At 51.0% G+C, this 14,811-nt stretch overlaps 3 protein-coding genes and 1 non-coding gene across 10 annotated transcripts in view; all 4 read right to left on the reverse strand.

The window, feature by feature from the left end:
- Nucleotides 1-9,382, reverse strand: part of Ptpn6 (protein tyrosine phosphatase non-receptor type 6) — a 19,929-nt gene extending 10,547 nt beyond the window's left edge. The window contains exons 1-3 of one of the 2 annotated variants that reach the window (XM_031383356.1): nt 9,019-9,382; nt 3,161-3,283; nt 2,725-2,919 (exon numbers count right to left, since the gene is read on the reverse strand). In XM_031383356.1, the coding sequence (XP_031239216.1) occupies nt 2,725-2,919; nt 3,161-3,283; nt 9,019-9,032 (332 nt within the window). In that variant the 5' untranslated portion in view covers nt 9,033-9,382. Of the gene's footprint in view, nt 1-2,724; nt 2,920-3,160; nt 3,284-3,369; nt 3,573-9,018 lie in introns of those variants that run through there. The other variant, XM_031383357.1, reaches the window with a different exon arrangement.
- A 311-nt stretch (nt 9,383-9,693) lies between these two features.
- Nucleotides 9,694-12,027, reverse strand: CUNH12orf57 (chromosome unknown C12orf57 homolog). Its single transcript, XM_031383372.1, has 3 exons — nt 11,543-12,027; nt 11,146-11,322; nt 9,694-9,916 (listed from the first exon to the last, which is right to left on the reverse strand). Exons 1-3 carry the CDS (start codon nt 11,592-11,594, stop codon nt 9,765-9,767), a joined length of 381 nt encoding a protein of 126 aa, XP_031239232.1. The 5' UTR covers nt 11,595-12,027; the 3' UTR covers nt 9,694-9,764.
- Nucleotides 11,846-11,907, reverse strand: LOC116100117. The gene has a single exon (XR_004122473.1). It is a non-coding gene; the product is annotated as a U7 small nuclear RNA (small nuclear RNA).
- A 1,115-nt stretch (nt 12,028-13,142) lies between the features above and the next one.
- Nucleotides 13,143-14,811, reverse strand: part of Atn1 (atrophin 1) — a 14,759-nt gene continuing 13,090 nt past the window's right edge. For all 6 annotated transcript variants that reach the window (XM_031383354.1, XM_031383353.1, XM_031383350.1 and 3 more), the window contains 3 exons: nt 14,312-14,455; nt 13,828-14,008; nt 13,143-13,703 (listed from right to left, as the gene is read on the reverse strand). In XM_031383354.1, the coding sequence (XP_031239214.1) occupies nt 13,670-13,703; nt 13,828-14,008; nt 14,312-14,455 (359 nt within the window). In that variant the 3' untranslated portion in view covers nt 13,143-13,669. The remainder of the gene's footprint in view (nt 13,704-13,827; nt 14,009-14,311; nt 14,456-14,811) is intronic.

Consider the following 14,811-nt stretch of genomic DNA (forward strand, 5'->3'; position numbering starts at 1 on the left):
AAAAAGCACACACACACACACACACACACACACACAAGAAAAAGAAAAAGCAAAACTTAGATGGGTCAAACCACAGAAGGCAGTGGGTGCCAGAGGAGACATAAGTCCCGAGGACTGATGGAAACACATCTGGTGGAGAGGGAGGTACAAACATTCCACTGAGGAGAGAGTAGTTTCAGGGCTCCAGGGTTCAGAGGGGTCCCAGGAGCTCCGAGGGCCGTAGGGCAGAAAGCAGAACTAAGGGCCTTTCCGTGAAGCACCCTATCCCAGGAGGAAACTGTAGCCCCACAATGCCGAGCCTCACAGGAAACCACGTGATGGAAAAAACACAAAACTCCTTCTGGGGAGAGAGTGAGAAGTGAGGTTGTGAGGTTTCTTCAGCTCCGGGGGGGCGGGGGGGCAGCATTTTCCAACCGCAAGGATGGGGGGGATGGTGGCGCGGGGCTCAGTCCTCTTGGTCCTTCTCAACTCTGTCCAGAGGACACCATACCTCAAGGCCCTTCAGAGGCTCCCACCCCAACCCAAGCATCCTGGGCCATCCTTGTCCACCTCAGGGACAGGCCAGAGACCCCATGCAATGTGAAGGGGTTCAGCTCCTTCCCTTAGGCACAGGATGAGGAAGTCTCCATGCAAATGTGAACAGACCACAGGCAGAGAGTTCACAATTGAGGGGACAAATGCAAATTTCCCAGAAGAGGAGGGGAAAGGACAGGAGTGTTGGGTCATGGCTTACACACACACACACACACACACACACACACACACACACACACACACACACTAAGGTTAGGGATGAGACAGCTTCTTCCCAGATGATCATCTAAAGTGTCTTTTGAGGTCCTCCGCAGCCCTGTCGAGGTGTATCATCCACGGTGTGTCCAGTGCTTCCCCACTGCCCTGGCCTGTTCTCCTAACACCTGTTTAGCTCCCACCTTCTCTCCCATCACAGGGAACACACCGGCCACCATTCAGCTGTACCTCCATGGTCTATCTCTAGCAGGACCCATCCTGGCTTGGGACAGCAACAAAGAGAAAACAAGGAGCTAAAAGAGAATCTGAGAGGCCAAACCACCCTGAGTGTTACAGGGAGAGGAGGAGAGAAGAGCCAACCTGGGGCGTGCCCCTTATCACTATGCCCCTTCCCATTCACCAGCAGAAGAAGAAAGTCTTCCAGGAAGACTCCTCCAGCTTCCCTGGCTGGCAAGGGGTGGAAAGGGGTGGAACAAAGGGCTCTGCCCCAGGCTTTCATGTTCTAGAGTTTTGGAGGTGGTGGTTGGTTGGTTGGTTGGTTGGTTTGTGGTTTTCTTTGTGTTTTTTTGTTTGTTTGTTTGTTTGGGTTGGGTTGGACTTTTGTTGTTGTTGTTGTTGTTTTGTTTTGGGGTTTTGGTTTTTCAAGTTAGGGTTTCTCTGTGGAGCCCTAGCTGTACTGAAACTTACTTGATAGACCAGGCTAGCCTTGAACTTCCAGACATCCACCTTCCCCTGCCTCGTTTGAGTGCTGGGATGAAAGGCCTATGGTACCACCTCCACTTCTCTTGTTTTAGGTTTTTAAGTCAGGGTCTCATGTAGCCCAATCCCGCCTCAAACTTGCTGTGTAATTGAGGATGAACTTGACCTTCTTCTGGTCTACCTGCCTCCATCTGAGCTTACAGGCATGTGTCACCCACACCAGGTTTATGCATTACAGGGAATGGAACCCAGTGTTTAATGCATGGCAGGTAACCACTCACCATCTGAGCCACAGCCCATAGACTTCCAGTCCTAAGTTTCAATCAGTAACTTGTGAACAAAACTATTGAGCTGAGCTTGTAGGCGCGAATCTCAAAAGAGACTTAAAGACTGTGTGGAAGGTAGCCCAGTGGCAAAGCATACACTCAACACGGACAAGGCCCTGGGTTCACGTCCCAGTAGAGGAGTGAGGGTGTGGGGATCAAGTTCGAAATCATTTCAACTGTCAATATACAAACACAGGGCGGGAACAGGTAGGCATAGCCCTGGAGTCCATAAGAAAACCCTAGAGTTAATAGGAGCTGCCAGTCAGTCACTATGCTGAACAGCTACGATGAGACCCGGTGTAATAAGGGACATTTATCTCCACGAGTTTCCCTTTGCACATGCTCTGAGTAGACCACATGAGAACAGCCAGCCCAGCTCTGGGGGCTGTGGGAGATGTCCTGAGGGTTTCCTTGAGTCAGGTAAACCTGGGTCCTTCTATACTTGTGACCACATTAGTGACCTTCCACCAAGCTCTGTCTGGCCCCACCTCAGTGTGTCGCTGAGATAAGTCCCTGAGTATCCCAGTACCAGTGGACCTCTAAGACCTGATTAAGACAAGGACCTAGAGCCCCAGACTGTGTAGAGATCTGGAAGAAGGCACCAGAGTTCCATTGGAAGGAAGAGCTTTCTAGTAATAGGGCTGACCGACCTGATGAGAAACACCAGAGACGAGGAGTGGCCTCTCTGTTTCTCTCAGGATGAGGTTGCTAGGCAGCAGGAACCCTGCAGGAAGGCAAGGGGAACCCTTCTCTGGCTCCCTCGGGGGACAGGGGATTGCTTAGATACAGGAATCATCAGGCTACAGAGGGAAGAGACTCAGAGCACTGAGAGAACAGGTGTGGAAGACGAGGGACGAGGGACGGACCGTGAACAGAAGGATGCCTGGTCTAGATGTCCACCCCTTTACACTTATCTCAAAGGACAGGGCCAGCTTGTACCGCCCCTCACCTCTCACTGGTGGGGTCCGAGCAGTTCAGTGGGTACTTGAGGTGGATGATGGTACCATCCCGGTCCTGTAGGATGCCCTGCTGCTGAGTGTAATACTCCACCAGCTCTGTCAACGTCGCAAACTTCTCCCCTCCGTACAGATCATAGAAGTCCCCTGAGTTCTGGATTCGAATATGGGTCACCTGGTCATCCACCCTGCAAGGCACCAGGCAGTGAGTCCCCCAGGTACATGAGCAGCCACGGGGTGGGCTTGGGGGACAGAGGTCTCAATGCAAAAGCACACAGGCACAGCGTGGACCTAGACAGTTATGTGCTAGGGCTACAGGCAGGGACATATGGGAAGAAATGTATTACGAGGGGACAACACAACCCGGGGAGCCCAGGAATGCTCAGGACCCACACAGTGAGCTGCCAAGGTGCAGGGAGGGCCACCCACCTGACTGAGAGGGAAAAGTCACCCTGGTTCTTGCGGCTGGGACGGGCCAGGAAGCTCCCAGGGACTCCCCGGCCCTTGAGCAGGGTCTCAGCATCAGGCCCACTGAGGTCACGGTGAAACCACCTAAAGGTGTACAGGGCAGTGAGGGACTATCCCCCGGGCTCCAGACCACCCTTGTTTCCTATCTCCCATGGGTCCCAGGCCCTTACCTCACCATCCTGGGGCTCGTGCTGAATTGGTTGCAGAAAATGTGGAGGGAACAGTCTGTCTGGGCAGGCACGTACAAACTCTAAAGCTGAGCCTCAGGCAAGGCTCTCAGAGCCCAGGCCACCAAAGCCAACCTGCTGTCCTGCTCCCGGGCTACCACTCTACTGGCCTGGGGCAGCCAGCAGGGCGGAGACAGGAAGGGGCGCGGCCGACCCCTTAGGGGAACTCACTTGTACTTCTCTTTTCAGAGCAAGGGAAGAGAAGCTGAAGGGTGGCTGGGTGGGGGAGGGCCCACTTCCCACAGTCTGCCATCACAGGCACAGGAGCATGGCACTAAATATTCATGACTCAAGTGGTAAGGCCCGAGTGTGTGCACACTGACTATCCTCATTATCAGGTCAACCCTTCCTCCTGCAGCAACTGCTTCTACTCAGAATTCTTAGGCACAGTCTAATAATGATCGTGTGCAGTGGCACTGTCATTTAATGGAGTGTCACAGCACACCAGACTTATTACTACAATGTCATTTTCACGCTTCCTGTGAGTTAACAGGTCACCACAGCCTCATTATACAGGTACTATCTTTATCCCCATTTTACAGACAAGGAAACTGAGGCTGAGTGAGAAGTTTGAGGAATTGCCCCGGGTCGTCCCCTTACTGAGTTTGCAGGGTTCAGACCTAAATAGTTTCAAAGCCAATGATTTTTGAATTCTGCTTGCCAGCCCTCAGGATCCAAAGAACAGGAGTCAATAGACTCCTTATCCAAAGGAGACGCCATCACCACAGCTAAGAGCCCCCACAAAGCAACCTTGTGCAGCACGGGCCTTCTCTACCTATAGGGACTGTTTATAGGCCTGTCTATGAGCAGGGAGGGGTGGGGTGGGAAGGTAGCTCCTAGAGGTTAGGGTTTGTGGCCAGTGTCCCAACAATGGCTGATGCTCACAGGGATGGTAACCCTTAGGAGCCCTCAGCCTTATGGCTTATGGTGCCCTGTGTATGTAATTCCCCCATATAAATTAAAAAAAAAAAGTAAGCCAGGCAGTGGTGGAGCACACCTTTAATCCCAGCGCTTGGGAGGCAGAGGCAGGTGGATTTCTGAATTCGAGGCCAGCCTGGTCTACAGAGTGAGTTCCAGGACATCCAGGGCTACACAGAGAAACCCTGTCTCAGAAAAAAAAAAAAAAAAAAATGCAAACACTACCAAGCCAAGACCAAACAAGCTGCCCAACAGAAGATTCAAGAAACTTCTATTGGTGTCTTCCTTCGAGAGGGACACAGCTGCTGGAGAGGGAGATGGGACGGAGCACCTTATATCCTGTAGGGGTTTTTGTTTGAGGTCTCGGTGTTGATTGGCTAGCTTGTGTATTTTGTTTGTTTGTTTGTTTTTGTTTTGTTTTGTTTTTTGAGACAGGGTTTCTCTATGTAGCCCTGGCTGTTCTGGAACTCACTCTGTAGACCAGGCTGGCCTCAAACTCAGAAATCCGCCTGCCTCTACCTCCCAAGTGCTGGGATTAAAGGCCTGCGCCACCACCGCCCGGTGGGTATTTTTTATTGTAATACTGAAATTAGAACCCCAGTCCTAGTTGGGCATGGTAACACAAGCCTTTAATCCCGGCACAGGGAGGCAGAGGCAGGCGGCTCTGTGAGTCTGAGGCCCCTAGTCTATACAGTGAGTTCCAGGACATCACTGGAACTATATAGTGCTACATAGTGAGACCCTGTTTCAAAAACAAACAAACAAACAAGCAAACGAAAAAACCAACCCAGACCCTCAGTCCCTTAAACATGCATGGTGAACATCCTTTGGCGAGCATCCTTGATGAACATCCTCCACCCTATTTCTTTTCCTTATTCATTTGAATCCCTTCACACTTCTGCAGTCCTAGGGTTTGAACCTAGGACCTCAGACGTGCAAGGAAAATGCTCAACCACAGAGCCACACCCCCAGCTAGTTCTCTTTTTACTTTTTTTGAAATATGGTCTCACTAAATTGCCCAGGCTACTCTGGAACTCACTCTGTAGTCTTGAATTTGTAATCTTCCTGCCTCCACCTCTCCAGTAGCTGGAGGTGGAGGCACTGCCACCCCTTCTGGCTCCCCTACACTTTTTTAAAAACTGTATGATGCCTGAGGTGTATAACATAAGGCCCTGGATTCTCTGCACCAGCCCAGTAATTTCATGAGTTAGTTGTATGCTTAATATTTATTCATATTGTATTGTCATATCTCAAAATATAGGAAAAATGGGAGACTATAAGAACCAAGCAGGGCTAGAGTGTCGCTCTGAATAAAGCGCTTGCTTAGCGTGTGGGAAGCCCTGGCCTTTACCCCCAACAGTCGTGCTGGGTGCTGTGGCACACATCTGTAATTCCAGCACCTGGAAGACAGAGGTAAGGGGATAAGAACAAGCCTGACGCCAGCCTGGGCTTCATAAAGAGTTCCAAGCCAACCAGGGTTACATAGCAAGACCCTGAGTTTTGTTTTGTTTGATTTAACAGTCTATGACAAGTACTTTATCATTCTTGAAAACATCAAATATCACTTAACCTTCCCACCTCCTTCTTGTTATGATCCTTATAGGCTTTCTTTTCTTGCTAATACCCTTGAAAATGCACATGCTTGGGTCTACCCTAAGCAAGACCCAGAACTCCTATAGACTCAGCTCATCTCAAGGGTCAGGAAGACCACATACAAAGCTGGTTCCAGCAAAGGGACATCCGCCAGCAACCTGGCTTGCTGCCATCCCAACCTTCAGGGTCCAACCCAGAGACGTATCTAGCAAAAGACTCATGACTCCACTAAAACAGACATGATTACAGCTATGCACAGATAGGAGTATCTGCCCGGAGTACTGCTCACTCTCTGCCAATGACATATCTTGTATAGAAGCACTACTCATACGCACCCCACCATCTGTGTCCACCCATATCCATTCCTTGCTGGGGCAGATCTCCAACACAACAGGCACACCAGAAGTTCCATGCTGCTTGGCACCATACATGACCGCACCAGTACTAAGCCTCTCGTTCCAGAACTAAGCCCACTTGGTGGGATGGCGCTCGAGAGACACCTAATACTCCTGATCCTTGATGTCTATCTAAAGGATGTCAAGCCAGAAAGCGAGGTGCTCTAATAAGACGGAACACCATCCTGTCCTCTGGCAGGAAGAGAATGACAGTCTTCCAAGATGCAAGGCATGGGGCCCTGGAGTTGGCAGAGCACTAGAGCAACATAGGTAACTATCCCATTTGAACCTTTAACCACCTGGGAGGATGGGATTTTGTCTTAGTTTTAAGCAGACTCAAGGAGGGTGACAGTCCTAAACATAAATATCTGGTATCTAGAAGAGAAAGAGATTCCTTTGGGAAGCAAGGGATAAAAGAACACGTCGAGATTAATGGTGATGCTGGGAAGAGAGGCCCTGGGTAACTGCTGAGGACAAAATGCAACCATTCTATGGTTATTGGACTTCTCTGGACCTTGGTATTTCCTCCTAATAAATGAACTTCACAAGGTTTCCTAAATTGAGACCTAAAAAGCCAATAAAGCAACCAGGTGTGGTGGCTCATGCCTCTCACCCCCAGTATCCAGGAGGCCAAGGCCTGGGACAGAAGGCCAAATGGGATGGTACATGTCTGCCCTTGGGAGGGCTTCGGCACCTATGGAAGTAAGTGCTAAGTGGTATGGCTCCATGTCATCAGCTTCAACATTTTACCATAGATTCTGCCTTCTGATTTTGCATCTGCAGGTTCAGCCGGCTATAGACAGAAAGTATGCTTCTACTGGATAGGCACAGGCCCTTTTCCCTCTCCATAATTTCCTCAATAATACAATGTAATTATTTGCATAGCATTTACATTGTATCGGGTACTGGGGGCAGATGTAGTTTCCATGCAAATACATTTGTATAGTTTAAGCATCTTCTGGTGGCTCTGGAATCAATCCCCCATAGACACCCACAAATGACCATTTTCTTTCTCTGTGCAGCCCTAGCTGTCTTGGAACTCATTCTGTAGATCAGGCTAGCCTCGAAGTTAGAGACCAGTCTGCCTCTGCCTCCTAGGTTCTGGGAATACAGGTGTGTGCCACCACTCACTGCCTAGCCAACTTGGGGTTTTATGCCTGTGAGTCAATGACCCTAATCACTGTTTTTATTATTTATTTAGACAAGGTCTTGCTGTATGTAGCCCAGGCTAGCCCCAAACTCAAGATCCGCCTACCTCAGCCTCTCTCCTCTTGTCCTACACCACTCTTCCCATCAAAGACAACTGTATCATTCTTATTGTTACTGTATCATGACAATACTGTTTACTTGTCACTATCCCAATTTTAGAAACAAAAGTGAAAACTGAGGACTTGTTCAGTAACTTGCCCACAGTCACGAGGTTGAGGTTCCAGTGAGTGGGAAGGTGAAAAAAACCAAAACTGTCTGGGGCCAGAGACCTGTCTGCCACAGCATGGGCACCATCAGGCTTTAAGGAGATGCCTGGCACAGCAAAGCAGGCCTGGAAATGGTGACAGAGGATACAAGTCACCCCCACGGGCAGAAGCACCAGGACACAGAGGTGTCATGGAAGACACGCACTTGGGTTGCTCAGGGTGAGCAGATCAAGGCAGCTGAACCCAAGTATGCAAGGGGCTGGACCCCCAAAGAAGAGGTCTTGCAAGACCAGGTTAAGGAACCAAGAAAGGTTCTATACTGGGAGATGCCTTGTTAAGCCAGATGGAAGTCTCAGTACCTCCCTCAGGCCAGCAGGGACAAGAGTGTATACACTGAGCCGGGCGGTGGTGGCTGGCACACGCCTTTAATCCCAGTGCTTGGGAGGCAGAGGCAGGCGGATTTCTGAGTTCGAGGCCAGCTTGGTCTACAGAGTGAGTTCCAGGACATCTAGGGCTACACAGAAAAACCTTGTCTGGAAAAACCAAAAAGAAAAAAGAAAAAAAAAAAAAGAGTGTACATTCATCTCAGCTCGAACATCACCTCCTCCAGAAGCCCTCCCTGTCAGCCAGTTATGTCTCCAGAGTACATCGCTGGCTAGTACCTTAAGCTGCGGCCTTTCCTGCGTGTTAGTTAATGCATCTGAAATCATCTTAGTTATTGCTTATGTATTCATTCTGTCATCTCCGCCTGGAGTGTCAGCTCTCTAACCATGATCATATCTGCCTCATACAGGTTCATATTACCAACATCTTAATCAGTACCCATCCACTGTGTCTGCTCACCATTCATCTATCAAAGTTTGCTTCCTTTGGGAACAGTGAAAGAACCAAGCTGGGGGTTGGGGGGGGGGGCTGCCTAGGAATGGAAGAGCTTTCTCAAATGTGCCTTAGACCATCATGTCTGAGGAGATGTGAACTACCCAAGAGGGGAACAATAGATAGGAGGCAGAAGCAGAGGACCACAGGTCAGTGGTTAAAAAATAAGGAAAGATTTGGGGTTGGGGTGGGGGTAGAGGCAGAGGAAGTGAGCCTGGAGGTCTTGCATCTTGTGGTAAGGAGGGAGAGGTCACAGGGACAGGACGCTGGCTCAGGGCAGGGGTATTGGTGGCGGCAGACTATGGAGGCATACTTGTTGAGGGTGTGAACAATGCCCATCCACCTAGACTAACAGAAGTCTGTGGGGACACACACAGGTGGTGGAGGGGACTTACCCGCGAGACAGCATCTCCCTGGAGGAGTGGGGGAAGTCACAGGCAAAGGGCGACGGGGGCGGGGCCAATCGAGTGGCACAGCTGTTCAGGGATCCAGACCTTCAGGAAGAATATTTCGGTTTTCGTCCACTTCCTCCTCTATCCAGCCTGTCAAACCAATGGTACTTTGAGGCCAAGCCCCTGGATTACAGGTCTCTGAGAGAAGGACGGGTGGGGCGGGGCTGGCCAGAGTCCGCCCACCACGGTCAAATTCCCCAGAGTGCAGGAGTCCAGCAGGCTTCAGGCCTGCCCGGGCCTACTTCCCTGGGAAGGGGAGGAGCCACCTGCTGTTCCACCTGGAGCTCAACTGAAAGAGCAGAAGGAGGGCGGGTAGAAGCAAACACCAGGAAGTAACCCTAGCCAAGGGACCGCCCTCACAAGAGTACCTCTCTGACAGTGGAAAGCAGAGAGCCCAAAGAAAAGCCTTGGAACCCACTGCTCTAGGAGGTACCACCTTTGTGAGCAAGCCTCCCAGGGTAGCAAGAGGCCCATTTAGCCTCCAACACCCCAGGGCTCATGAGAGCAGGGCTGGTCCCAGCAGAGAGCATAGGAAGGGCCTAAAGGAAGGGAAAGGCCAGAGGAGGTCGGGTGGCAACAAGTGGGGGTAATCAGGACTACAGACGACTGACACAAAGGTTTAGTCACAAGTACATTTATTATCCTGGAACACAGGGGCCTCCTCCATAGCAGTGGCACACAGAAAAATCTCAGGAGGCAGCCACGCTGCTTCCGGAAGCAGGCCCATGGGGCGGCAGTGTCATGGGTGGCAGGAATAGGGCCTTTAGCTTGCTCGACAGGCTGGCAATCTCGGGATCCTGGGCTTCGTAAGACTTGACCAGGCGGGCAAACTTAAGGACACCTGGAAGAAGAAGCAAGTCAACTCACACTGCTGGAGATCGGTGTGTGGAGGCAGCCAAGGGGCTTCCCTCGAGTAGGAGATCTCCTTTCAGTCAGGCAACTGCAAAAGAGGATAATTCACACCGATGTCCTGCATGGCTCCCCGGTTTTAACTATGCACAACTGGATGCAATAGGAAAAGCTCTAAAACAGCTGGGCCTGCCCTTAATCCCAGCACTGGGGAGCCAGAGAGAGGTGGATCTCTGAGTTCTAGACCTGCCTGGTCTACAGAACGCATTCTAAGATAACCAGAGCTACACAGAGAAACCCTGTCTCTAAATAAATATATAAATAAATAAATAAACAAACATTACGTTTCCACTCTCAGGTGAACCATGTTTAGCAGTTTAGTCTCAAGCAGCCTAATATGAATGAGACTCCCAGGCAGTCCTCGACAACTAACCAAAAAAAAAAAAAAAAAAAAAAATCAACGAACAAAAGATCCTTGGGAAGAGAGAGCTCAACCTCCCACACCAAACCTGTTAGCCAAAATGCCTTGCAAGAACTGCCAAAGCCTACTGAAAGGCAGACAAGAAGGGGTTCGGATTAGAGCTAGGCCTAGTGACTCGAGCTCGAAGGGCTGATAAAGGAGGGTCTCTGATTCAAGGCCATTCTGCGCAATACAGTGAGACCCTGACTCAGGGAGCTCAGTGGTAGGACCCTTGCCTAGCATAAGGCTTTGGGCGCAAGAACCAGAACTTTGTCTTGTTTGGTTGGTGGTTTTTGAAGACAGGGTTTCTTTGTGTAGCCCTGGCTGTCCTGGAACTCTTCACCCTACAGACCAGGCTAGCCTTGAACTCAGAGATCTGCCTGCTTCTGCCTCCCAAATGCTGGGATGAAAGGCGCGTGCCACCACTGCCGGGCTTCAAGAGCCAGGACTTTTTGTTTGTTTGGTTTTGTTTTTCCAGACAGGGTCTCTGTATAGCCCTGGCTGTCCTGGAACTCACTCTGTAGACCAGGCTGGACTCGAACCCAGAAATCCGCCTGCCTCTACCTCCCAAGTGCTGGGGAGGCGTGCGCCACCACTGCTCAGCCAGCCAGAATTTTTTAGGCGGAGTTTGAAGTCTAGTCCCTGAGCTGTGAGTAGCGCTGTTTGATGTGACTGCCGCCCTGTGGCGAGAAAGAGATCGATCCAGGCCATCATGCGCCCCACCCCCAGTCTATCCCTTCGCGGTGCCCTGTGGGACCCACCTTCCCCGTCGCAGCTGAAGCCATAGGCTTTAATAACCTCCTGTTGGATCTGTGTGGCTACGGGCAGCACGAATTGCAGCATCTTGCCCATATCGTTGCACGCATTGTCTCTAGCTTCGTCCATGCGCACGGCATTCTCTGGGGCCGAGAACGCTTGGATCACCTCCGCCAAGACCACTGCGAGACCGAAGCATCCCAGAGAGGGCCGCGGAGCACGGGGAGCCAGCCCAAAGGAGGGGAGAGGCAGGGAATTAGTGGGCAGAGGCCTGCAAGCAACCCGATAGGCTTGTCCTCCCAACCCTTTGCCCTAATGGGCAGGGGCCCCACTTGGAGAAGGAAAGAATAGAACTGCGCCCTCCCCCCAGAAGACGGCCCACGCCCAGACTAGGCTCCTCACCCTTGGCCTGCTCTGCGCTCAGGGCCGCGGGCTGAGCCGAGGCGGACGCCATAGGACACCACTCAGTACTTGAGTAGTGGGAATACAGAAGCGATCCGGAGAGGCCTGCTGCCAGCCGCCTCTCCCGCGGCTGTAAGGCCAGTGGAGGCAGAAAGGAAGCGGTGTCGCACGAGGCGGAAGTCTGAGAGCGTGGCTCTAGCACACACGCGTTTCCTAGGATACTAGAGCGGGATTTAAGGCGCTCATCCCACAGATGGCGGGGGCAGCAGATGCTTACTGTTATTATAGACCAGAGAGATTGGGAGGGGTTTTCCGACCGAAGTCAGAAAACCTGCTAGACAAATTCAAAAAGAGCTGTAACACTTGCGGAAGTGCGTCTGTAGCGAGCCAGGGAAGAGCATCAACTCCACTTTCGGTGAGGGTGAGATCAGGGTGCCATTTCCACGTCCTTCCACTGAGATGTGAATCATAAAGTACAGTTTCGTATTCAGTTCGATAAATAATATTCTAAAAGACGATTAAAACCGGTCGTTTCTTGAGTTTGTGATCGCTTGTAGAAGCTATGCAAATGACTCAATGCTGATTGGCTGAAAACAGCCAATCACAGCTCCTTCGTTGTTAAGAGTCTTAAAAAAAAAAAGCTTGGAGCAAAAGCCGAAGTGAATTGGTCTTAAGTAGAGGCAGCCGCCGATGTAGCTCGATGCCTTATAGTCTTATCCTTACAAACTCGTCACCCATCTTCTCCCACACTGCAAGGACTCCGGAACGTTGGGCCCTACCCAGCATAGCGCCACAGCTCTGTGATACCAGCACAAAAGCTGAGAAGTTCAAGGCCAGCTTGAGCTCCATGGCCCTGCTTCATTAAAAATAGAGGGGTTGCAAAGCTGGCTCACCCTGCTTGGCAACTCTGACTCCCTAATTCAAGCTAGAGGATCCGACACCTTCTGGCCTCTCTTGAGGCCTTGCATTCATAAGCGCAGACATGAACTCTTACACCTAATTAGAAGTAAATCATACTAATCTTACTAGGCTCCCTCCCAGTTACACAAATTTAACTGTTTCAAAATCATTTATAAACTATGCTATGGAAAGGGAGTCAAGCTCTCTGGAGTACTCTGGTGCCACATCACGTCAGTGACCTAAGTACTTCCAAGGTCTGAGTAAGTTTTAGATTTGGTTATGCTTGCTGTGGGTCTGTTCTTGCTCCGAAAGGCTCGGGGGCCTTAACCCCCCCAATCTAGGTCTAGGATAGGGCACTCCCATAAGTACTGCTGAGCATCCAAGATCAAGACGAGCCTTGTCTGGGGTTAAGAGCACAGACTGCTCTTTCAGACGTCCTGAGTCCCATTCCCTGCAACCACGTGGTGGCTCACAACCATCTATAATGGGATTTTATATTCTCTTCTGGTGTGCATGAAGACATTTGTAAAATAAGTGAATAATAAAAAAGAGCCTTGTTCAACTCGTACGATTCCATAAGAAAACCCCACTCACCCCAACCCCACTTCCCCTACAACAACTAGACCTCTCACCCTACCCACCTCAACACCCTACCCACTGCAACCGCCCTCCCCCAAATAAAAAACACATCACAGACATATTCCTGGGGAACTGTGAGGATGTTTTTGTTTGGTTGGTTTTGGTCAGGATGTTTTTTAAAGAGCATCATATAGATATTTATATATATAAATTATTAATGTGGGATGGGCAAGGGGCACATATCGCCGAGGGGGTGCACACACAGGGATGGGGCAGGGGCAGCACACAATGCTACGCAAAACAGCCACATCTAACAGATGAAAAAAATCACACCAACGGGTTAGGGGAGGAGCAGTGGCCACCAAGGATTGGGCATAGAGGAGAAGAAAAGCAGGGGATAGGAGGAGGGACCTGGTCCAAGATACTCTGCACTTTCTGTCCCCACCTTGCTACTTCCCACCTCTGCACACAACCCCGGGCCCTGACCTTGTCTGTCCCTTCTTCCCTCCCTCCCTCTGCCCAACTGCAGAAGCTCCACAAGTGGGCAGCACCCTCTCCTCGGCTGGGGGTGGGGTGGGGTCAAAAGGTTGGGGGTGGTCCTCCAAGGTCTGGATGAAGGAGCAGTGGGTGCTGTCTGGATCGCAGGTTCTACAGCGGCTTGTCACTCTCCTTCTTCAGGTGACTAGGTAAGAGGCAATGCAGAGATGAGACTGAGAAAGGGGGCTTCCCCTCCAAAGGGCTTGGCGTCCTGGAGGGCCACGCCCATAACCCACTTCCGCTGGTGCTCTGGGGGCAGCCCGGAGTACCTGTAATAGTCTTCCTGGGCAGGCAGTGGCACGCTGTGCAATGGGTGATGCGCATGTAGCCACTGTTGCTGTTCCAGCGCCAAGCGCTGCAGCTCAGCCGACTGTGCGTGCATGGCCTGCAGCTGATGAGCTGCTGACATTGGAGCAGAAAGGGAGGCCGGCAGGTCCCGGTAAGGAGCAGCTGTGAGAAAAAAGCATAGGAATAAGGGATTGCTGGACGGGAACAGTCAGCCATTTTCCAGACAGACAGAGGACGCTATGGCTAAAATGTAAAGTTACACCACCTCTCCTACCCACTGTCGGCCTGTGGTGGAACGGAATCAGCCAGCACTTGAGGCTCCTTTAGCAGGACCTCGGGTTCTCTATTTCTATCTTAGCTGCTCACGTCTCTCTCCAAGACTCCACTTGGCACATTCCACCACCCGAGTACCTATGTTCTGGTCTTCCCTCACTTGAGCCTTTCCATCCCCGCCTCCATCCTTACCAAAGAGCTGGTGACGAAGAACTTCGTTCTCGTGCAGAGGGTGAGGAAGAAGGGGATTGGGGAGGGTCCCAGCTGGGTAGGGGATCCGGGTAAGGTGAGACCCTGAGGCCAGGGGGTCAATGAGAGGGTGCACCGAGGCGGAGGCTGGAGGGCAAAGAAGAGGAAGGTGTCACCAGGAGGCAGGGTTGGGGACAACTATGCATTGGGGTGGAGGGATCTAGCTTGTGAAGAAACAGACAGGAGGATCCAAAGCAGAACCAAAGTGAAACAGAGGAGCTAGACCCCCTGCAATGACAGGCCAGCTGGGGAAGAGACGCTGGAGACTGAAGACAGGATATTACAGAGCAGAGAAGCAAAGACAAGACTGGACTGCTCTGAAGAGATGAAGGATAAGTTTAGTAAATGCTTCTATTTTAAGTTTAAGAAATATATCAGGGAGAACTATTAAGAGCTGGTGCGAAGGCCAGCCTGGTCTTCAGAGTTACACAGAGAAACCCTGT

The sequence above is a fragment of the Mastomys coucha genome, unplaced genomic scaffold, assembly GCF_008632895.1.
Source record: "Mastomys coucha isolate ucsf_1 unplaced genomic scaffold, UCSF_Mcou_1 pScaffold20, whole genome shotgun sequence".
NCBI classification, from domain to species: Eukaryota; Metazoa; Chordata; class Mammalia; order Rodentia; family Muridae; genus Mastomys; species Mastomys coucha.

What these genes read in the sequence shown, in the direction of transcription:
- CUNH12orf57 (XM_031383372.1), bottom strand. Translation starts at nt 11,594, where the DNA reads ATGGCGTCCGCCTCGGCTCAGCCCGCGGCCCTGAGCGCAGAGCAGGCC. An exon ending in GAGCGCAGAGCAGGCCAAGG is followed by an intron (nt 11,323 to 11,542) that starts GTGAGGAGCCTA and finishes TCGGTCTCGCAG; the next exon opens with TGGTCTTGGCGGAGGTGATC. An exon ending in CTTCAGCTGCGACGGGGAAG is followed by an intron (nt 9,917 to 11,145) that starts GTGGGTCCCACA and finishes TTCTTCTTCCAG; the next exon opens with GTGTCCTTAAGTTTGCCCGC.